The 25,581-nt window shown below is 39.4% G+C and overlaps 1 protein-coding gene across 3 annotated transcripts in view; it reads right to left on the minus strand.

The window, feature by feature from the left end:
- LOC108149572 (G protein-coupled receptor kinase 1) overlaps nt 1-25,581 on the minus strand; it is a 382,291-nt gene that overhangs the window by 264,760 nt on the left and 91,950 nt on the right. For 2 of the 3 annotated variants that reach the window (XM_041710001.1, XM_041710003.1), the window contains exon 6: nt 15,506-15,567. The exons of the other annotated variant lie outside the window; for it this stretch is intronic. In XM_041710001.1, coding sequence (XP_041565935.1) covers nt 15,506-15,567 — 62 coding nt within the window. The remainder of the gene's footprint in view (nt 1-15,505; nt 15,568-25,581) is intronic. 3 annotated transcript variants of the gene reach the window in all.

A 25,581-nucleotide genomic window follows, 5' to 3' on the forward strand; every position in this document is an offset into this window, starting at 1 on the left:
GCTCCAAAACCGCTTTAAATGAGTTAAATAAAAAAAAAATCACACTCCGCACTAATCGCTTTAAAGCACTTATAAGTTTACTTATTTTTAATCGACGAAGAGTAGGAGAACTCGAAAGATTAACCGTGGAAAATTACAAAACTGCCCATTCTGTTGGTGAAGTAGATGACAGGAATTCATCAAACATTTTTAAAGATATGCCTGAAGATATGAAAAAGAGTGACAATTCGGGAAAAAAAAGTTCCCCGTACTATTTACGCCATGGAATAGACATTGCATTAAACCAATCCAAGAACAAAATGGAAAACTATCGATCAAAAAATAACTTTATATTTAATGTTCCGAATCCACGTCCTCTTCAAAAAACATACTATCGAGCTTGTCCAATTTTAATATGTTTGCTAGTGAATGTGGGACCAGTTGCCCATATTCAAGTAGATCACTTAGTTGATTTTAAGACATAAAGACCAGTAGCGAAAATGTCTGCAAATTGTTGATGTCTGCCATGAATATGGAAGAGGGCTGCTCCTCCGCAGCAAAAAAAAAATCTGTTCGTGACTAGTCACAGGTGACTTTAGAGCGTAAGTATTGCTATATATGTTAAAGGCACCTTATAGTTAATAAAATTATATTTATAACAATAATTCGTCTTATATTCTGTATCTAGTAATCTGTATAAATTTACAAAACTGTTCACAGATCACGATTAATACGTTGTGGGCTCGAGTGAGATGGACGATAACGATCAAGAGCCAGCAGAATTTGAGGTTTCTACTGATGACGAAAATTATTATCCAAGTAAGGAGAAAATCTGGGAAGTTTTTTATATTTATGTAATAAATTTTAATTATTTTTGGTAACACAAATAACTTTTATTACGTAGTTTTTAAGCCTTAATAAATACATATATTGATACAGTTTTCTTCTTTTTAACAGATTCGTCCTTTGGAAAATCTTGAGTTGATACTAACACAAAACTTTGGAGATTTGAATAAAATTTCAAAGTTGCCATCATTAAAAGAATGCACCCAAACAATAAATATTTTCCTTGCTAACGCCACCGGACACCAGCACAAACTTTAAACGTTTATAATAAAAAAAAATTCTTTGTAACATTCTTCGGCGGTTTCCTACGCAAAATTAAATAGTTTGAAAACAAAAATTAAATTAAAAAATGTATTTACATTTTTTATGCTAAAAGTGTTTTGTTCGGGCCATATGAATACTTTTCAGGTTGATTTCTGAACCAGAAAAAAAAATTTGTGCCGATTTAGTCAGTTTATACAGGCGTTAAACATTTTAGTCGTTAAACCCCACCGGCACTTAAAAAATAGGCCTTAAGCCACTCGTTATGTTCCATTCCACTAACGACAATTTATAAACCTATTCTACGTAAGCTCTCGTTGAGATATCTCTTGCTTGCTGGTAGACAACGAGTTATGCAGTTTCTTTGAATCTTTCTGTATAACACGTTGGCCCTCATCTCATAAGTTGTTTTTTAATTGTATTGAAAATATCCTGATCACGCTGCTGTACTGCTTGGATCCAGTTTTCGGTGACGCTCATCAGTTCCACACGCTTCTCAGCAACCTTCATGTTCCATGCGGTTTTCTTCCCTTCTTCGTCTAATGCTTTCATCACTGCTATTTGAAATACCGAAGGTGCATTTTTTAAACCAAACGGCATCGCCAAATACTCAAACTGACCGTCGGGTGTCACAAAAGCAGTGTATTCAATTGAGTCAGCATGAAACGACACTTGATGATATCCGCACTCAATGTCTAAACAAGTGAAATACTTGGCTCCCCGCAATTTAGCAATCTGATTTGTTTTTCATTCAACTACATAGAACTACTTAATGATACGACGCTGTAAGATCAGTCAGTTTATGTGATGTAGACTCTTTAACCAAAGAGCACTCTGCTCCAGAATCAAAAGTGATTGGAAACTTCTCACCTCGTTGCATCATGATCGCTTTTGGTTTCTCCACTGTACATAACTCAACTCTCTTATGCTTGCGAGTTTCAGATTCTCCTCCAGCAGCGTTCTTGGGTATTGAGTTGTGCCCAGGCTTATGACAACGGTAGCACGTTACGTCGGTACGCAGACGCACTTCTGGCCATGTGCGCTGTCTTGCAATGGCTTCTCGCCTAAAATAGTATCCACAGTACCGCACCATAGCATAGCATCAGCTCCAGCTATGTCCGAGTAAAACTTCGGCAACACTATTTCACCACTGCGCAGGGGCTCGCCTGACGAAGACTGCAACGCTTTGTCAAGTTCTAGAAATTTTTGGTTTTGCTGTTCTAACAAAATACAAAACTGTAGGCCGAGGCTATATCCCACTTCTGATATCGAAGAAGAGTCTCGGTTGTCACTCGAGCGTGGTGTTGTGGGCATATCGTTCTCATCCATTCTTGTAAGCCAAACTAGTGGAGCCAGTCCCAGTGCGCGGTATATCAACCAACTTGAAAAGTCAACTGTGCCACGTGCGACTGACTATTTTACCACCGAACGTATATGCTTCTTCTCTACCAGACACACTGACGACTACTCATATTGTCGTTGCACTCTTTAAGCGTTAAGCAACTTTAAAAAGATGTCTCTTTTACCACACTGACGACAACACATGTTATCGTCCTCTCTCATAGTGCTGTGTAACTTCACACTAGCCTCTTCGCCTCTAAAGTTGAGCGCGCAATTCAAATAACCAAACATTCAGCCTTTCATAGTGCCCCCACTCATTCGACAATAAAAGCAAAGGCAAAAATAAATACACTCCTCTCTTTCATCCCTCTACTTATGAGGCAGTTTTAATCTCTCTACTTATAAGAGAGTAATATTTGCCGACCAATTTATGTTTTTTTTTTGCTGATAAAATCCTATGACAAGTCTTAGTAAAAATAATCACCTTTTCATCACCAGTGAAGAAAATGGAACTGTAATGTATGTTATTTGTATATATATATACCTATGTATAAGTACAAATATACCTATATATGTTTCGTACACGTTAAAACGACATAATTTCACTCGATCTTATGACGTTAGCAGCGACATAAGTACGCGGATTAAATATACTGGGCGGAATTGTGTCGGCCATGACAATATAGTAGTAATGAGCGATTAAAATAAAAATAAGTTGTTCATAAGGATAGACTTAACATTTTTTATTTATAAATACTTTGTTACCTCGTATGACCTAATCAACCATACGGGTAAAAAAAAAAACTAAGCTAAACTAAAAGAAAGTTTTGCAACAACATTTTTTTTTTTTTTTAGTAATTTTACTTTTAATACCAAAACCATTTGTAATACTTCGTATGACCATTGTAATGTCATACATTAGTTCAAATACATATTCGCCTGACCACACACGCCAGCTTATTCCCACAGCGTGGCGACCAATTTGATCCATATATACACAAAACATTCCTTCTCTCTCTCTCTGAACACCGCTCTTCGAGATAAACATAAGCTTACACTTAAGGCTGTTGTATCGCTGCCGGCTTGACCGAAAGCGCCGATTGCGCAGCACAGGGCTAAGCTAAAGCTAAAAACATATGGGCCACTCACTCGAGAAATGACCGCAAGCTAACAAAGTTTAAAAGCAAATGATTATTCGAAAAACCTGACCAGTGCGTTATGAACTAATTAAATGCACGCAACCTTATTGTCATCTTAACAATATAGCGATCTATACCAGTTTGCATAGTCGGTCCCGCTTCTTGACTTTTGTCGTCGTCTGAAACTTTGTTTTTGGCACTAACACCAACTATTGGTGGTGTTGTAGCTTTTTGGGAGGGGGAGAGGGGAGAAGGGGAGGGGAGAAGGGGTGGGGAGGGGAGAAGGGGAGGGGAGAAGGGGAGGGGAGAAGGGGTGGGGAGAAGGGGAGGGGAGAAGGTTGCCAGATCCAAGACTGGGCATAGAAGCCGGGGCGACAGAGAGCGGATTTTCTTCAGGCTTTGCGTTGCATTTTGTCTCCGGTGATAAGTGCGAAAAATAAGCCTTATTCGAGCAACGGAGAGTCGGCGCTTGTCTTGCTGCTTTTGCTGTACTTCGCGACTTTGACTCATAGGTTTAGCAGTGCACTTTTTATTGGTTTCCTTGTCGACATTAGGTCAATTGTGGGTTTATTAGTTTATTCCGGTTATTGGATTTGCAAGGAAATAGTGCCCTTGCGATTTAGCATTGCTGCCAGCGTCTTTTAGATTTTAAATTTTATTTTTGTTTTGTACTAAAGCTTTCGAATTTCGCTTGCGACACACTGGCGGAGCGATTGAAAACACGTCTGCATGGGGCAACTGTTGACAGATTATCGTGTTGCCACGTACATTTTTATACCTTTGCAGAGGGTATTACTTGTATAATTTCAGTTAGAAGTTTGCAACGCAGTAAAGAAGACATTTCCGACCCTATAAAGTACATAAGTTAAAAGATTGGTTATTTTTTTGATATAAAAAATAAATCAAACTTATCTTTATTGAGTTGGATTAAGAACTGATTTACATAAGTAAAACAATTGATTTTTATAGCTATTCGTATTATTGGTTGTTGCTCTTGGTCGCCGACGCCGTTGGCAAAACTTAATTGTAATTGGCCTGTGCATTTTAATTATTGTTTTTATTGTATGCACTTAGTTGAGTTCGATCAACTTTGGAAATTTATTTATTTATTTATTTCGCCAACGGTATTCATTCCTTAACTGGCTACTTATATATTTAACATTATTCTTACGCACTAACATTGAAAAAAGTAATCGATCAATTTATGTTTAAGATCAGACTTGCTAGAAAAAGTCGCATGTTAGTTGGAAGTTTATTGCACTCACACAAGGCTCTATAAAGTGCCTCGTTTTGGGAGTAATTAGTCCTGCGTAACTCAACAATAAAGGGAGCAAAATCTCGAAGGTGCCTAGCAGGAGCATTAAAGCCTACTTTTGAAAGAAGTTCTGGACAGTCAATGATTCCGGCCACCAGGTCGGCGATGAAACTGATGGAGATGATTGTTCTGCGATTGGCAAGTGTGGGAAGATGAACGAGGAGACACCGCTGCTGATAAGGGGGGAAGGGTTCAGAAATTCTTAAGGGTAAGAGAGCGAATTTTAGAAAGTTTTTCTGTAGCCTTCCGATTCTATTTATGTGGATATTGGCTGAGGGATTCCAGATAAAAGCCGTGTACTCTATTTTAGAGCGCACAAATGTTGAATAGAGCGCAAGCCTCGTATAGGGATCCATGAAAAGCGCTGAGTTCCGCTTTACAAACCCAAACATAGCGTACGCTTTAGACATGATATAATCAAAGTGTGATGAGAAATTAAATTTGGAATCAAACATTACACCCAGATCTAAGCATTCTTGTTGAACATTTAAGGGCTGCCCTGCAATTCTTTATGTGGTTATAAGGTTGTATACGCATTTACTGTAGCTAACATTAAAGCATATATTAATGTTTAGCGGAAGTAAATTTCGGCGGCACCATGAACTCAAGAAATCTAAGTCTAACTGCAGTGATAGTGAGTCTGCTGGAGTTTCGACTTCTCTAAAAATTTTTAAATCGTCTGCATAGAGAAGACATTCTGAAGGGATATTGATTTGTACATCATTTATAAAAATAATGAAAAGCAGGGGTCCCAAAGCACTCCCCTGCGGAAGGTCAGATGTTGCCAAATAAGGTTCCATAAATGTTCCATTAATGTGCACTTTGTAGCTACGATGGTTTAGATAAGATCTTATCCAGTTTAACATAGCTGAGTGTATGCCCAAATGTGCAAGTTTTGCTAACAAGACAAAGTGACAAACTTTATCAAAAGCTTTAGCGAAATCCGTATATACGGTATCAACTTGGCAGTGCTTATTAAAGGCTTGAATGCAATAGTTGCTGAAAACTGCTAGGTTTGTCGTGGTTGACCAACCTGATACAAAAGTATGTTGACAGTGGCTTATGTATCTTTTTAGAAGAAACGAAAGTTTGTAGGCAACAATACGCTCAAAAAGCTTAGATATATTACTTTTTTTTAGCAATAGGGCGATAATTGGGGCCCGGATTTTAGAATTGGAGTCACGTTTGCAACCTTCCATCTATTAGCAAAGTGTCCACTCAAAAGTAATAGATTAAAAATAATTTTCAAGGGCACACATAGCTCTTCAATGCAACATTTGAGGACATAAGCAGGAATCCCATCGCAATCAGGGTTGTAAGAATAGTCAAAGTTTTGAATAGCCGAGTGTGAAAATTTAATACTATTTTGTATTAAAGACGCGAAAACTTGTGACTGCAGTAGTTCGACGATGTTAAATTGCGAATTTGTGAAAACTATTTCGAAAGCGCGACAAAAAGGAGCGGCTACGATGATGTTCGATTGATCACTGACTATTATATTTCAATAATTTCTCTTAGAACCTAACTTATGCTACGGTGGCGAGAGACGGGGCGAATTCGCAAGAGCGAACGGACGAAAGCTTTATTGGCTCCCGCTCTCGCCCTACATCTAGTGATTTAAATACAAGCACCAAGTGCGCAAACACCGCCCCCTCTGAAGGGACGACGTCCTTCAGCCCAGAACGGGCAACAGGGCCAGTCGGTGGACAGCTCGCCGATATTCCCCGTCCTGCGTCCTGACGTCCGCCACGCGAACCTTGCTATCGGCGCCGGCGTGCACCGCTACCACTCGTCCAATCCTCCACTGCTGGGGCGGAAGGTTGTCTTCGGCGACGACGACGAGCGCTCCCACGACGAGGTTGGGCTCCCCCTGGTGCCACTTGGAACGCTGCTGGAGGCTGGAGATGTACTCCCGGGACCATCGCTGCCAAAACCTGTGCCTGAGAGCCGAGACACCTCGCAATCGTCGCAAGCAGGTCAGGCTGATCAGGTCCGGGAGCTCCGCTGATGGTGGGGCCAGAAAAGGGCCGCCGATGAGCAGATGCCCGGGGGTCAGGGCCTCGCCGTCGTTCGGGTCGCTGCTTAGAGCGCCGAGGGGCCTGGAGTTGAGCACGGCCTCCACGCTGGTGAGCAGAGTTCCGAGCTCCTCCGCGGTCAAGAGGTCTTGGCCTACCGTCCGAAGGAACAGGTGCTTTGCAGACTTCACACCTGCTTCCCATAGTCCGCCGAAGTGCGGTGCTTTGGGCGGTATGAACGCAAACTCGCATCCTTTTTTGGATGCGAATGTTTCGATACCGCCCCCTGCTCCTCCAGACGGGCAGACGGGAACTCTCTCATGTGGCGATCTGCGCCGACAAAATTGGTGGCGTTGTCGCAACACACCTTCTCCGGAATCTCGCGACGACTCACGAACCTTTAAAATGCCAACAAGAACGCATCAGTGGTTAGGTCAGACACTAATTCTAAGTGGACCGCTTTGGACGCAAAACAGACGAACAAGGCCACGTACGACTTGTACGGTGGCTTACCACGGATACGATACGTTGTGCTGAAGGCACCACAAAAATCAAAGCCACAAATATTGAACGAGCGGAGAGCTCGAAGTCTATCTGCTGGCAAGTTTCCCATAATTTGCGTCAAGAGTTGCGGCTTACAGCGAAAGCAGCGCATGCACGACCGAACTGTTTGTCGGCAGACTTCTTGAGCATTAACTAACCAGATTTTCTCGCGCAGACGACTTACGAGAGCTCGTGGGCCAGCGTGACAGTTCGTAACGTGCAGGTATGACACATAGGATCTGACGAACTGTGAGCTTTTAGACAGCAACAACGGGAATTTGGCTTCGTACGGGATTGGAGCATTCAATAACCGACCACCAACTCGTAGCAATGTCAAGGAACACCAATGTAATTTATTTTCCTGAAGAAAAGGGTTTAACTTTTGAATATTCGTTGCTACCGGTTTATTTTTCCGAATTTTACTTATGTCGTCCCTGAATTCGTGAAATTGGATAACTTCGACAATTTTATCAAAAGCGAAACCCACTTCTCTTGGCGAAATACTTTTTTCAAAGGGCTTCGACACCTTTCTGCACCTTTGAATAAAACGAAAAACCCACACGAAAACACTCAGAAGCTTCAGGTGCGACGAAAAGGACTCTATTTTCTGAAGCACATAATTTGGCTTTGGGCTGACTACGAGAGAGAGACTACGAAGGACCACCGAACCAAATGGACGTTGTAAGCTTCTCTACGTCACATCCTCGGGACACTATGTCTGTTGGGTTGACTTTCGTGGGAACATGTCTCCAAATTGCTTTCTCCGACAACTCCTGAATTTCTGCAACCCGGTTCGAAACAAAAACCGACAACGACGAGGGATGGGTTTTAATCCAGTGTAAAGTGATCTCGGAGTCTGTCCACAGGAAAACATTGTCAATGGGAGAATTTAGCAATGGCCTGACACGATTATAGAGATCTGCTAAAAGATGAGCTGCACACAGCTCAAGGCGAGGCAAAGTTTTCGTCTTGAGGGGAGCTACTTTTGATTTGGCGGTTAATAAAGACACTTTCAAACCTTCAGCAGTTTTAGTCCGAACGTAGATGCACGCTCCATACGCTCGCATGGAAGCGTCAGCGAAACCATGTATTTGAATCGGGACTTGTGGATCTGTGTTGACGAATCGCGATACCTTAATTTTAGGCAGCTGCAGGAAGCGTCGCTTTAAACGTCTCCCACGACGTAAGCAACTGCATCGGTAGCGACTCGTCCCAATCTAATTTTCGAAACCACAGTTCCTGCAACAACATCTTTGCCTTTGTGACCAAAGGACACAAGAGGCCAAGTGGGTCGAAAAGTCGAGCAGTCACCTACAAAATATTTCGTTTTGTCGCGCGAAGATCCAGGAAAGAGTCATCCAACCGAAATTGAAAGTAATCTTTAACCGGTAACCAAACCACGCCAATGGTCTTGGGTACGTCTGAGTCTGCCATAAGTGGCATTACAGCGCTATCAGATGCGGATAACTCTGGGCAGTTTGAAAACCACTTTGCCAATTCAAAGCCTTCCTCTTGCAAAACCTGAGAAACTTCGTCTCGAAGGCTTTGCAGGTTCTCAACGCATCCGGCGCCAGTCAACAAATCGTCAACATAAAAATCATTCTGAATAACCTTTGCGGCTTGTGGATGAGTTGCTTGCGCCATCTCTCCTAGCCGCATTAAACACCGAATCGCCAAAAAGGGTGCTGGCGAAGTTCCATATGTAACGGTGTTCAACTTAAAGATTTTCAGGAACTCAGAAGGATCTCGTCTCCATACTATGAGCTGGAAGTTACGATCAGCTTCGTCCACCATCACTTGGCGATACATCTTTTTGACGTCGGCCGCAAGGGCAAACTTATGGAATCCAAACCGAAGCAGAGTCCAGTACAGCTCCTCTTGAATAGTTGGGACTACCATCAAGATGTCATTCAACTCTACCTGCGTAGAAGTACGGCTCGATGCATCGAAAACTACTCTCAACTTAGTTGAACTACTTTGTGGCCGTAAAACGCATTGGTGCGGAATGAAATAGTGCGGAGTAATCGGAATTTTTTCATTGGTGGAGGACATGTGGCCCAGTAAAACATATTCCTCCATGGATTCAATATACATCTCCTTCAGCGAAGGGTCCTTTGACAATTTCCTTTCTAGCGACAAAAATCTACGTTTCGCAACTTCGTATGACGAACCAAGAGTATTTGGGTCAGATTTAAACGGCAAACGAACCGAAAATTTACCGGACGACAATCTTAGAGTATTTTTCTCAAAGTGTTGTTGACAGAGCTGTTGCTCAGAAGTATGGACCACAGACCAAAATTTCTGCAGGGTTGTGTCAATTGACTCCAACGCTTCCTCCTGGCAGCTGAGATGTATCATTTGTTCAGCCTTTACATTATTTTCAGAGACACATCTCCCTGACACTATCCAGCCGAGAACTGTCTTTTGTAAGATGGGGAATTCAGACCCCTGCTTTATCTGGCCAATACATAACAGTTCAAAGAACGCCGATAAGCATATCTACTTTTTGGGGCTTGAAGAAGAATGGATCTGCCAACTGAATATTTTCAGGCACCCTCCACCCGCTGGTGTTCACCGCTTGATCCGGATGATAACCAGAAATATTTTTCATAATCCAAAAATCGGACAACTGACTGTTCCATACTCGCGACTTCACAATCGTGTGTATTTTTTTTTGTGGCTTGGGCATTAGTTCCACCAATGCCTCGCAAGCTCATGCACACGTCCTCTCTTGTAATTTTGAGCCTCTGAGTTTATTTGTGAACCAGAGTCGAGCAACGCTCGAGCTAATACAAACTCGCCGCTTTTTGTTTGGACGCTCACAACAGCAGTTGCAAGAATGACTCGATCCGAAGCATTCGCATGCAAAACATGCGACGTCGATGGAGAATCCTGCATGAGCGTGGGCTGAGAAGGAGGTGGCAACGCGTGATTTGTGTTTGGAGCATATATGTGTAGCAAAGTGTGATGTGAGGAATTGCACACTCTACATCTGTTCGATTTGCATTTTTTTTACCATGTAACTCTTTTCTAAGCAGTTAATGCATAAGGGTGCTCTTTTAGCGAAATCGAATTTTTGCTGAACTGTTAGGGCTGCAACGGAAGCGCAGTTTCCAATCTGATGTTCAACTGAGTTGCAATACATGCATTGAACAGACTCGTTCCTGGCAGCGACAAACGAAAAACTCCTATTTCTATTCTTCTTAGGGTTAGATTGGGTCTGCTGAAAAGTTTTGGCATTAGCATTAGTAACGCGTCTATCATCCCCAATAGACAGCAAGGAGTCATACAAGGTTGTGACCGTGTCGATGAGCGCTTTGGGATAATTTTCCGCAGTGACTTGAAAGGCCCTAACTGTTCCTAAAGCGTCTCCAGCTAAATACGAAATTAAATGATTGAATTTTTCAATATGTCAACGAAAGTTTCGAAAAGGCTTATAAAATTTTTAAATTCGGAGTGTTTTCCGCTAAAAGTTGGGAGAGCAACGCTCGGCAGACGGCATTGAGGCGGGCGATTTGCTGGCGGAGCGGATTTCTCGATATTATTTTGTTTGCACTTGTTTAAAATTGAAATCAACTCTTCGCGGTATACATCTTTTGTACTTCTTTTACTTCTATTTGGTTTTGCAAAAGTGAAGCATTTTCAATGTGCGTATTTAGAATTTACCGGATTTACTGATAATTTAGCTTCTTTTAAGTGGCGATAAGTTCGGTTAATACTTTTCATGCAAACATCTCGTTGGTGTTTAAGCTCTTCGATATCCTTAGTTGCCATTGCGTTTATTTGTATTTATTTGGTTGGTATCGAAGAGGTGTTAAATATTTATTTTTATTAAATTATTTATTTGTTAAATATTATAATAGAAAATCAACGAGTAATATTCCGATCGCACACAGTGTAAGGGAGCTAAGTGCCGAGAGAATTACAGCAAAAAATATCTAAATAGGGTTTTTATATTTTTTTTATATAAACCCTGCAACAGTATATGCCGCACGCACGCACTGTAGGGGAGCTACCGCTCAAGCGGAATACGAACAAACGTTTTGGCAGACCGAAAATTGCCAAAAAGATTTGGGGTTGAGTTTCAGCCCGCTCTCAACGTCTGCTATGTACTGATGATAAAGAAATTTATTTAAAAACTCGAATTCACGTTTGTGTTGCAGGTGCCTATTCCAATCACTCGGATCACGCGATACTAAGAATTTTTTATAAAACTTAAAACATATCCCCATCGCTCACAATGGTCATACTAACCGTCGCCCATAGCAGCGGAGACACGTCCGATGACCAGGCACTTGCGTTCCGACGAGCATATGGAAAACATCATCTGAGGAGAGATGTCCGGGTAAATGTTCTGGTATCTAGTCTTGGCAGTGGTGGTGGATTCATAAGAGTTCGGTTCTGAATCTGGCGAGCTTTACCGACCGCCTCCCAAAACCGGGTCATTACAGATATTAAATATTTAAGCTTAAAAGTCTAATACAATATTTTAAAATTTTGATCACGATTTGCTTAAAACTGAGACGTGATGGAAAGTTTTTGTTTTCGGATAAGTAATATTTGTCGCCATCACCAAACAAAAATGGGGAAAAAATTGAACGGAACGTCAAAGCCTAGCTTGTGAAGAGTAATCTGCCGTTTATGTTCTCGTCTATGCATGCCAATTCGTCCATGATGACTATTTCCGGTGCGGATGTGAGGTTTAGTGAAAAGCAGAGGGTGTTGAAAACAGATTTCAGATTCTGTACTTAAACTTTGCTTTAATCTCACCCATTTTGGACTTTAGAGCTCTGGTCTTCCAGCTGTCGGTGCCAAAAAGTTGGTTTATGCGCGTAGTTTGGTGCAGATAAAATTAGCTCGCTCATCGAAGCGCCTGCTGATCAGATCCATAGTCGTCAGTTATAAAGTGACGGATGGGTGGTAAGTCTTAAGGTCAGTGTTGGTGCTGTCACGCTGACGCTTTTCTGTTAATATTACTTACCTAACCAATTAATTAAATTGGTTGCTTGTGCTTAAATTTTATGTGTTTTGCGGCATGGGTTTTAGAATTATATATTTATATACATGCAACTAGAATGTATGCTTTAAACACATTCGCATTATGATGTTTATACTTGGTTTAAAGACGGTTTAATGACAGTGTGTGAAAATATTTGCGGAGCGTAAGAAAAACGTAGCCTCTTTAACTCTTTCGTGGAGTAGATGCAGTTATTTTTCTATCTCCGATGAAAGTTTCCAGTTAACTTTTACGACTCGGAAAATTTTGAATAATGCCATCCTTTTACGACAGTTTTAAGCAGCTAATTCGTGGAAATCCATTCCTTTCGAGCAATCAAAAATTTCATTTTTTGAAACAAGCTTTAACGGATGGAAGGCAATTAAACACAAAACACTGGCGATAACCAATTATTTAGTAGCATGGAACCTTGTGGCAAAGCGCTAAATCAACCCTCGTATGGAATCAAGCCACTTTACATTATTCGAACTTGTTAAACTTGGCCAATGTATGCACTAACGAGTTTCGTCGGCTTCTCCCTACCATTATGTGATCACTTACTAACACAGCTGCCGAGCATCACAACACAGGCTTGAAAACATACCCTGGGGTACTACTACCAGACCATCAAGCACCACCACCTTTTCAGACATAGCTACCACAGTCGCGTCTGAATCTCTACAGAGTTTTGTCTTGTCAGACGATGGTCGGGTTTTTCATGACAAGGATTGTTTTGCTCGATAGGTTGTAGTCAACCGCTCTAAGACATGTATTAATTGTGTCACTACTCTGTCCGTAGGGCAGCACCGCACACTCGCAAAACGTAACCTTTGAGCGCAGTTTCCACAACTCACAGCTCGACCACCATTCTAGCTATTTCCCAACTTTGCTTCGAGCTCTTTTTGATAACGGCTCTGAAGGCACTGTTTACATGAAAAAAATCGTTCAAAGACTCTGACTCAAATCTGAAAAATCGGTACGCCCTCCCACAACCAGTGAAAGCATAGCACGATCACAATTTCCTCTTACGTGTCCTTACCCTTCATCCTTCGATCTCTTATAGGTCGCCTACCTTAACAAAATGTAAAAACCATTTCTTGGATGATCTTTTGTAGATAAAATATCGGTAGGGCTGAATTAAATTATCGGTGGCGAGCTTACTCCAAAGTTTATGCTTCATGACGACCGGAAGTGCACAGTCGCAAAACTAATTGCACGGAATACGCTGTTTGGTTGGGTAGTTTTCGAACCAGTCGAAGCATCCCAGTCTACATCGATTCCCATTCGTTGTAGTCTCACGAAAGACAGCAGAAACAAAAACAGAGAAAAAAAGGAGTGAAGACCATTTTCAACGAACTCATGTCCGTCATCAGATAGGAAAATATATATTTCGATTGTCATTAAAGATCCCACAAAAGTGCACGGTGAAGAGAAAATTGAATTGAACCGTTTTCAAGTTTAAGAACAGGAACTCGACCGACAGCCAGAGTTTTTTTTAACAATGTTTTGACTTTAGCCAGGTAGGAGATGTTGAAAGCAAATAAGAAGGCAACGCAGTAGTCAACATAAAGGCGCATCTCTCACTCTTAGTGTTTCACATCATGCTATGATCAAGAAAAACATTTTAATTAAAAAGTTGGTGATGATATTCTCTGCATGAGTCCGGCTGAGCAAAACGATCTTGGAAGAGTCATACTAAACTAGCGTCTTCATTTATACTTATTCGTTGCCGACAATATAAAAAATAAAGCGCTACATAGATGTGCTCTTAGATGACGCACAATATCAGCGAACTTGGTGGTGCCATCCCGATGCACTCATAAAGGATTACCGTAACGATTGGCACTGCCTCTGCACATTACACAGCCATTCGGGCATCCTTAAGATTGCGCCTAACAAGCGCGAACGCTATCCGTTGGCAGATCAGGTTCTTAGCGAAGAAATATATGTTGATACAGGAATTGAGACAATCAATGTGACACTCAAAATTGACAATGATGACGTTGTTGGGTATCCAACCATCCAGCTTACATACCAACTGCATTTCTATCCAACAATATTTTGAAAGCATTGGCATCCTAGTAAAGATGTATATTTAAGCCCGTATAGAAAATATTAGATTATACTCGAATCCTTTGATTACCAAACGCTATATACTATCCACAGTTATTTGACCCGTTGGGCTTCATGGCACAAGTCATCATCGCTTCAATAAACTGTGGAAAAAAGTTTGGATTATTCGTACGGAGCGTGCTGATTGACCCCCCAAGACCCGCGTTAATGCGTAATTTCTTCGAAAGGCATACCACTTAAGGGTTCTGGTTGTTAGGAACACTCATCACAACACGTTATTGGTGGTGTTTAATTAACTTTAGTCAACGGTTAACAGGCAGTACAAAATTTCCTGAACTCTCTTCGATTTTTGAAGGACACTGGGAATGCAACGTCAAAGCTGTCAAAACACAACTTCATCGGTCGTTTCACGGTGTTCAAAAGACTTACTACATGTTATCTATGACTCTCGTCCAGATAGAGGCTTGTCTAAACTCAAGACGCTATGCCCTTTAACTGCTGACCAAAATGACTTACAAGCTTTGACTCCGGCGCATTTTAAATCGGAGATTCGATGACGTCGCTTTAAGAACATAGCTCAGAATTTTCCTTCCGAATGGAAATTACTCCGAATCATGGATTTACATCCTGGAACCGATGGGCTACGAGTTGCTGCTATCAAGACCGTTAAAGGAATTTACAAGAGGTCTGTCTCAAAGATTTGTCGCTTATTCTTACCAAAATTTACTAAAGAGTCTAGCCCTAATAACGAATTAACGCTCCTTTGAATATAACCGCCATTTAAGACTACACAACGAATACAAGTCCTGAATTCGGGGTCCACTGCAGGATGCAGCATAAACGGGTGTTTCTAACAGATTGTTGCTTATATTTGACGGCCGCTAACGCAGCTGGTATCCAGCTTCTTACCTGCCTTAAAACGAGGAATTAGAAATGACTCCTTTCAAATATTGTGAAATTGGGAAGTTTCTATGGTTTTATAAATTAAGTTATTTACCTCTCCAAAAATTTTTTAAATGGCTTTCCTTTAAGTTGTGTAAATATTTCTTCCATGTATGGCTGTAAAAAAATAACGAAATTTTAATGAGTTGTTACATTTGTTAAGATTATTTCTGCTCAATATAAAGGCATAAATGATCTAAGCAAATATTTAATACCCCAATTTTACATTCTGCCAAAGTTATTTGCACCGGAGCTCTCAAAGGAAAAATGTGGTCATTCGAAAAAAATTGTGGTAATCAGAAGCGTGTAATAACCTAGGCACACATTGGTTGTTTCATTGCGTCTGTGATTAGACACAGGTTTTTATATAGAGTTTGTAGAGGCAGATAGAGATGGGAAGAAAGTGAGACAAAGAGCATAAGTCTACAAAATTGTTTTACCTATGTTTACTCGATGTTTACTAGATATTTACTCGATATTTGGCATATCGATACACTATCGTGGGAAACTATCACCTATAACGACCGAAAACATCAACACAAAAAGCCGTTAAGCAAAGGCGGGAGGATTTGCCTTGACAAATCCAAAAAATGAACAGCTGTTCAGACGCAATAAAGCACGTCTTTCAAGTGTAACAGGCTATTCTAAAAAATACCGATTGTTATCGATATTTCGTCAGTGTCTTCGTAAAAAAAGCGAAAGCTTAGCAATTCCTGGTCGCTGAAATTCTGGCAGGAAACATGCGTTTAATGATTATTTAACAAGATAACTGAAAAGCTTGGCGAAGCCGGCTGAAAAGCACATCGCGGCGTTCCTAATTATTAACTTTACGGTTTTGGTATTCAGTTAAGATTCGTTATACATCCTGTATTTTAATTTTGTAATACATTAAAACGTCCACAAACACGTCAATTTTCTAATATTGTATGCAACTGTGGTGGCACTCATCAGCTCCTCTTCTTAGTCGTATAAACTGACAAATGCGGGTAATAAGAATTCTTTCTTTAAAATAAACTTGCGCTGCCGAGGAACTACTAGAATCTGCATGCTAATTCCCAAGTCTTAGCTTTTATAGTTTCCAAGATCGACTCGGCTGTTGGTTCTGATCAAGAATACACTTGATATGGTCGGAAACGTAACGTTACCTGTAACATACTTTTAAGGGAATACAATATACCCATTTATTCTACGAGTAACGAGTATAAATATGTATATATCTGCATTATCCTTTTATTTCTTTTTATTTCACAAAAAGAAGAAAGAAAGCAGTATTTTATGTATATATATATAAACATCTAAATTTCGAATATATAAGTTCCCAATAAACACCATTGAAGCTATGAAGATTTTCACTATGATTTCCTAGGCAGCTATTTAATATCGTTATCCGATAAACTTAGAAGAATTATTAAAAATAAATTGAAAATTTGGGAAGTTAAAAATTTTTTTTCTTCCGATTTTGATCAAATTTAAACCGTTATTTTGTAATAAATAGAGTGCTACACTATCATTAAATATCGAGAAACTAGACAAAAACTTTGAATACAGTTACGCTCTAGTTTTTTCCGATTGTGATTAATGGAGCAATATGATATGGTCGTCCGAACCAGCTCGTCCCGTCTACTATACTACTTGCAATAGGAAGACAACTTTTGGAAAAGTTTCATGCAGGTATCTTTAAAACTGAGAGACTACTTTGCATAGAATCGGACGGACGGACATAACAAGACAAGACCGACTTTCCTAGCTATGCTGATCAAGAATATATATAGGGTCAGAAAAGTCTCCTTCACTGCGTTGCAAACTTCTGACCGAAATTACAATACCCTCTGCAAAAGTACGACTGCAGAATTAGTTTCTGAGTTATAATTTAATTGAATAAGACAAAAAAAACAATATCAAAGAATTTGGAACTAAATAATGATAATTATTTATTATTTTTTGACTAACTTATTTCAATTTCACTAAATTCCAACACTAAAACATCAAAACCATGAACTTAAAATTTTAATCTTAAACTGCAACCGCCGGTACGAGAAATTGTATTTCCAGAGATTTGAATTATCGGGAAAAATAAAACGTCTGGACGCTTTCGTTTTGAAATTGAGAGTGCCTCCACATTTATTTTAGCTCTTCTTGAGTCTGTAAAGCTATGTGTTAATTTTTTGTAATACAAGAGCTCGGGTTCTGACTTCATGTGATCTTAGGTACTAATTTTATCATTCACTTAAATTTTTATTGTAGACATAAGTCGGCTACGTTCACAGCATATAAACATTCTCCAACTAATGGGAATGGGCTCAAGACGTTGAATAGAGTGTTTATATAGACCTGACTTCGTGACTTCCTCTCCCTTTCCACGATTCAGAACGGCTTCGACCTACACTACGACAGTGTGAAGATTGTCCTCCTATTCCTGCTCCTTCAGAATAGTGATGCCCATAGTCTTGAGACCCATATGATTAGCCGACTTTACGGCGGCCCTCCCAAAGGACGCCTATATGTGGCGCTCTGGGAGGGATGTAGTCGATGGTGAAACGATGGGCCGCAGCATACGACATAATGCTGTAATCATTGGTGTTGAAAGGTTCTAGAGCTCCTTCAGGTTTCGTGCAGCACACACAAAATTTGTGGCGTTGTCACAATTTGACAACAGGACCACGACGACTCACAAACCTGGGTAAGCATAAAATAAATCTTTCTTAAACCTAACAAATACCGGACAAGTGGAGGCAAATTTAGAATAAAAAAAAAATTCCTTAAACTGGACAGCCATTTATGCCCTCAATCGAAACAGCAATACTATACTCGAATTCTAACAAGCCGACTTTCAACAGCTTTCCTTGTTTTAAATCAAATTGGCAACTTAGTAGTCTCACAGCGGACCGTACAATCACTAACAGCCATGTTCCTTGGGAACCAAGTCTACTAGGGAACGAAAACACAAGAAGCAATCAGACACCGAACATTACAAACTTAGAAAAAACCGTCTATGCTACCTCCTAAGACCCAACAACCTAACCAAACATAGCTAGTGATCTCAACTGTGGAAATTCCCTTTAACCGCCGCCCAATTCAAATTTCATAACTAAGAGCCAACAAATCAAACTGTACTAATGACAGATTTAAACTCGATCCTAACCAAAAGCAATACCTATGGAAGTTGAGGCATTAAACCTTCGCGTCATATTAAATACGCCAAAACCTCTACAACTCAAGATACACTTAGTGAAGCGCATTCCATAAGATACCACTTAAAGCAATGGTATAGAGAAAACTGCATTTTCCGTGAATGGTGAAAATGCGATTTCACCAGACTCCCATTAAGATTAAAAAACTCACCATCTATTTTCCAAACAGCATTAAGGAGCATAGGAAGCATTTGCTAAGTGTATGTTCAGTAATATACCTTGACGACGAAATCTACACCGAACTTCTTGAGTCTGCAATATAGGTGGCGGGTGATAAAGCAGAACCTAGCTCTACCTGAGGAGCAGCAGCAGCAGTACCAGCAACGGCGAATAAGTCACATGTGTACACACGCGTGCATAAGCCCGAAACGGTTATCTTCGATTCCTCTTCAAGAGCGGTGAAAGTCGGCTAAGGCAAAATATTACAGTACTGTGGCCGGCTCATTTATAATGAGAATTGGGAGGGTAGTTCAATAAGTTTGACATCTAAACTAAATTCATATCATGCCTCCTATTAAACGCAATGGTAATAATTCTACTTTTGTACCAAATGGTTATAAAGTTGAACTTTTCCAGCAGAGAGATATTATATTCAATAACATAAAGCGAATTAACACATTATTAACAGAAGGAACTATTACAATGGATAAAGATGCTTAATGCTTACGTGGATAAGTGGTCATTACACAAAATTAATTCGGAGTTGGCCTCCAGTGAAAAGCTGCTCTTCTTAAATCTTTTACAAGCCCAACTCAAAAACAAGATTTAGGAGACAACACATTAAACACAATCAGTGGGCATCACAGAATACTTAGAATTAAGTTTCCCAAATATAGAAAACAACCACAAATTAAGATGATGATCAACTCTCAAACGTAGAGAATTTAATCATTTTCTTAACGCCTTGGGCACAGTAAAGGCATTCAAGGTAACGGATATTAATTATGGAAATTGCGGGTGTATGACACTGAGTGCCTAATATTTTTTGAAGACGTTTCTAACTTATTTGATATACCTTGCATATTCAGACCGTCTGCTTCGTCGTTGAGGACTTTGATAAACAATTCCGGTAAACAATTCTGGTAGTTGGTAGTGGTGGTGGATCCGTAAGAGTTCGGTTTGAAATTCGGCTCTACGACCTGGTGAGGATCACCGACGCCCGGTGTGGTTTAGGAATACGCACCCAGGCCCGGTCGAGATCGCTGAGCCCGGCATGGTTTTCGTAGCAGCAAGCAGTGCAACATACCCCTTTCGTAGCGCCGATCCCGCATACAAAGCAGTGCGATACTCAAAGCAGTACCACACTCGGCCCTTCCGCAGCGTCGATATCAACAAGCAGTAGCACATTCAGCCCTTCAGCAACGCCGAACCCCTTATCAAGAAGTATCACGCTCGATATAATTATAGTCAGAAAACGTAGTCTTAATCAATCATACTATTAAAACATAACCATACTTCTTAGCGTTCGATTTGTGTTATTCTTTGGGGAAAGGGAGGTAAACCGATCAAAAGAGGGAATAAATTTCTGTCTCGAACCCTGGCCACGGCGAGCTATACCGCCTCCCAAAACAGGGTCGTTACAACGTTCTCTTAAAAAAAAGGTAGATGAAAAAAATTGGTTCGCTACTTTTTTTACAATCCTTTATGCCAATATGAAAAACATGGTTTTGAAAAAAGACCGTTTTAAGTTTGCGGTCAAGAAAAAAGGAACTTAGGCACCAACAACCGTCAAGTGCCACGCTCGGGTCACAAGATTACCCCACAACGCGTCGGTCTATAGATAAGTAGTTGTATCAATCTCATGTCATTTTTATAAGCTAGAACTTATACAAAATAAAATCAGTTTTAAAATTATAACCCAACAAATGTGCACGTCTTTCATTAACACAGTTCTAACATTTTGATCTTTCGAGGCCCTCTGTAGTTTTCCCCCAGTAGTAAGCGACTCAGCACCAGCACCTTAGAGTTGTTGCAAGCGCACGATCAGATAAAGGCTGCAAAAACAAAACTATTCTTTTCCACCACCAATGGTAAGATACCGAGAAAAATACATTTTACAAGTTAAAATCTTGTTAAAGTTGTGGGGTAAACAAAAAAGTGTTTAAAAATGTGTTTTTTTGTATTAGCTCCATTACCCGAATCTGACGTGGTTAATATAAAAAAATAACAACAACGACATCGAACCAGTACAACCGAATCTCGCAGTCAAAACAGCCACAACCGAATTCCGAAGACGACATCGAGCAGCACTAAACATATCTCGCAGACGACATCGAAGCAGCATTAACCAAATCTCGTTGACGACATCGTAGCAGAAATAACCAAATCTCCCAGACGATACCTTAGCAGCAATTAGATCTGGAAACAGATCCAACGGAAGCAGCAGATAAGCAAACTTTTAACATTTTTTTTCGTACATATATATACTATAGATCAAATCATATAAAAAAGTTGTTCGAACCAATTATCAAGTTCCTAGAAGCACAGGCAGGTCTGACGATAGAATTCAGAGTAATAAAGCTAGTCAATTAACCAGTCAAACAACAGCCTCAAAGTGGAGTAGTCGATCATGACCCCTTAAACAAAAAAATTTTTGAAAAGATTTGTAGAGCAGTTGAAAGCTTAAAAAGTAAATATGCGACCCTTAAACTTATTTTTGGAACCTAAGTAGAAAAGATAACAGAAAGTGACCCGAACAAGTTGAAAAATATCGAACAATTTAAAGATTTAGAGGAACCCATTCAGGAGCTCAATAAGGCTGGCCGCGAAGAATGTACACTTAGAGCTAATAAAATACAAATATTATGGAGTGGAACATACGGTATTATAAAAGAGTTATACAAAAGATATGAAAATTGTCGAAAAATTATAATTTTACGTCAATTTTCGTCATCCTAGACGAAAAGATGAATTTCTTTCGATGTAAACACAGAAAAAATAACGGGGTATTGGTAAAGGATATTGGTATAGGATCGCAATGCACCATTATATTAAAAGAAGTTGCATAAATATTAAATTTAGCACGTAAAAAATTATCTCCGAGGTTAATGGAGCGTCAGTTGTACCTCCAAATTCAAAGCTTATTTAAGTATAAAAATACGCGACAATAAAAAAAAGTCCCCTGAATATTGGAGCTATCATTCTTCCAAAACTAATGAAGGCGTTAGTTATCGATCAAAACATTAGACGTTGTCAAGTCAAAGTGGATCAAACATAAATTGGAGTAGATTAATACGCGTATATCGTAAAGGATGGAGCAGTTTTCGGATGGATTGTACGGTTCTACAAAACCAAAAGGTACAACATTAATTATAGCTACTACTATGAAATTAAGAGATTTAGACAGAGTGAATACTAAAAAAGATAAAATTATAAATTCCCTTCAAAAATGAAAAAGATCAAATAGACTCCAAGCTGCGCGTAATAGCGCGATTTTATAACTTAAAAAGAAAATGAAACTAAAATATTAAACTTAAAAATAAAAAATAAATAATAAAAACTTAAATAAAAAATAAAAATAATATCGTCTCGAAGACTTTGAAGGTCCTCAACGCATCCGGCGCCAGACAACAATTCGTCAACATTAGTCATTCTGAATAACCTTTGCGGCTTTTGGATGAGTGGCTTGCGCCATCTCTCCTAGCCGCATTAAACACCGAATCGCCAAAAAGGGTGCTGGCGAAATTCCATATGTAACTGTGTTTAACTTAAAGATTTTCAGGGCCTCGGAACGATCTCGTCTCCATACTATGTTACGATCAGCTTCGTCCACCATCACTTGGCGAACCATCTTTTTGACGTCGGCCGCAAGGGTAAACTTATGCATTCTAAACCGAAGCAGAGTCGAGTACAGCTCCTCTTGGAATTGACCCCAACGCTTCCTCCTGGCAGCTGAGATGTACCATTTGTTCAGCCTTTACATTATTTTCAGAGACACATCTCCCTGACACTATCCAGCCGAGAACTGTAGGGTAGCCGAAAGCAGAACAAAAAATCCAAATTAAGGTTTTTATATATTTTATATTAGCACTACGGCAGTGCTATGCCGAACGCACGATCTTAGGGGAGCACACGCTAATGCTCAAGCGTACCGAAAAAAAACGAACAACAAGCACACAGAAAATCGCACTGCTGCAGCAATCGAGAACGAAGACGACAATAGATAGCTCGAAATCGCGGCATCGTTTACTCCAAAGCAAATGCAAATGCTAACGGAGAATGATGCACTGACCGATAACTAAGGGCAAAGAATATTTAAGCCTGAAAAGACGCGGAAAGATAATGAAAAAATAATGTTAAAAACCCGGGAAAATTGAGAAAAGCGCTGGAAAATGTGCAGATAAACTTTGGCCGAGGTTTTCCAAACCAAAACACAATTAACAAAACGCCTCAGATTAACTTTCTACTTTTAGCACTCTATACCTGGTTGGCCGATTCGACAAAAGCATCTTCGTTTTTTAAATCCATTTTCCAGCGGCAGCAGGCAAATTAAACAATTAAAGTTGCAGCGGCGACGAAGAAATGGCTTGAGCAACAACAAAAGGAACGGCTGAAAAGTTCCAACGACGAATTTTATTTCGAAAGTTTAAACTTGATTAATTTAAAGCCGAACCGACACGAATAATGTGTGTGTTTGTTTAGTAATTGTTAAGTTTTTCAATGTAAAAGTTTGAAAAAAATCGCGAGCTCTACAGCGATCACGTGGGGGTCACCAACAAAATGATTGTCCTGATTGTGCACCGCTTTGTCAATCAACGTATCGAATATGCAGAGGAGTACAAGTATAACAGTATAAGAGACAGCATCCTAATTCAAATCCCGTCATTCAATCATGTGGTCGGTTGACAGCACCTCCCTCGCTGCCATATGAACGTCATCCAATACTCTGGTCTGGTTTACACAAGTTCGTAGCGCGATTGGTGCCAAAAGATCTGAGTTTTCTTCAAAAAGTGAATTGTAGTAGACGCAGTTTTAGTACAAAAATTCTACAAATATCTTCGAACAACCACCTTACTCTCCAGATATGGCCCCGTGTGACTCTTTCCTTTTTCCAAAACTCAAATTACCACTTCGTGGAAGCCGGTTTGAGAGCATTGAAGACATCAAAACTAATTCGCAACGAGACTTGAAGGCCATCCCGGAATATAGCTTTAAAAAGTGTTTCGATGATTAGATTGTTCGTTGGAAGAAGTGTGTTGCTTCAGAAGGAGCCTATTTTGAAGGAGATATAATAAATTTAGATGATTGATCAGTTGTTTGTGTTTTATTTCGGGGTACTTATTTGACAGAATGTATAATCAACATTTTTTTTAGTCCGAGGCAGACGTGATAGTGAGTTGTATAAACAAGAACTATACCAAATTTCATTGAAAACGGTTCAGTAGAATTTAAATATCATGTCAACCACCTCATAAAAAGTAGTTTCGAGAAAAATTTGTTTAAAGATTGGGAAACTGTTCTAATGGCTCAGACGCACGTCACAAAATTGGCTGTGTCGGAACAAGCCGGATCGGACGACTTAAGCATATAGCTCCCAAAGGAACAATCGGAAAAATAAATTTAAAAATTATAACTTAGCTGTTTTTAATTCTTTTGTTTAGTTCTTCGAGATCTAGTAATTGTTAATTATTTTGGAATTTCGGCTTCAATATTAATTCAATGGGACGACTATATCATTTAGTTCCAAAAGAAACAATCAAAATATTACTTAACAACATTTTATTTTAATATTTCAGAATTACGGTTTAAATTTTATTAATATCGGACGACTTTACAATAAGGCTCCCAAGGCAACAATATAAATATTTAAAAAAAATATAAATTATTTTTACTTGTAATTTTTCTATTTTTTATTTTTTTTTAATTCTTATTAATAATTTGACAGTTTAGAATTACGTTTTTTATTTTATTAACATTGGAAAACGATGTCATATAGCTGTCATAGGATAATTGAGCCGCACACATATACGCAAGTAAATGATAATTTTAATGTTTTCAAGAATATTTAATTTTTGCAATAACTGCAAGGGTATATGAACTTTAGCTTGTCGAAGTTTACTTCCTTTCTTGTTTTCCTTTAAAGGTTTCATATGTCAGTATGTCTTCAAGTTTTGCCGTACAACTTACTGATTTCGTCAAGTGACTTGCAATTATAATTTCCACAAAGGCTTTTTGGAATATAAGGAAGTGTGAATCGTTATGGAAATATATTGCACTTTTTTTTTGTACATAAGTATTCTGTTATTATTTATTTTCAGTCATTTCCTTATAAATAACTTGAATTTTTAATTTGTAAAAATAATGCGTTACTTCTGTTTTATAGGAGTTTAATTAACTCGATTTGTCGGGAAAAATAATTAATGGATATTAGATAGCTGCCATAGGAAATATCAAACAATTGAGATGCAAATCATTATAGCTTCAATATTTTTAAACATATACGCAAGTATACATATACGCAATCATAATTTTAATGTTTTTAAGAATATTTAATTTTTGCAAAAACTGAAAGGGTATATCAACTTCGGCTTGCCGAAGTTTGATTCCTTTTTTGTTTCACTCATTTTCCTTTTGGGGGGTTTATTGTGTCGAAAGGTCATCGCTGCTCTTTTGTCCCCTGCTGACTGCATCAAGATTAATTGATTGCTGTTGTTAATGTTTAACATTTAACATGTTTAATGTTTAACATTATCATGTTTAATGTTTAAAATTAACATGTTTGGGCATTCACTCAACCGAAGCAGCAACGCATTAATTACAAACTAATTCAAATTTCAATCTCGACAAAGGTCAGCAGGAAGCGTATAGGCTCTTCCAAGGAAGAGGATCATATCGATACAGATAATCTGCTTGAACGACTGAACCGCATTGGGGACAACATTGAAGGATCAACAAAACAGCTCGAAATCAGTCGCCCCGTTTCGAGCCGTGCGAAATGGAA

The sequence above is a fragment of the Drosophila elegans genome, unplaced genomic scaffold (genome assembly GCF_018152505.1).
Source record: "Drosophila elegans isolate 14027-0461.03 unplaced genomic scaffold, ASM1815250v1 contig_684, whole genome shotgun sequence".
NCBI classification, from domain to species: domain Eukaryota; kingdom Metazoa; phylum Arthropoda; class Insecta; order Diptera; family Drosophilidae; genus Drosophila; species Drosophila elegans.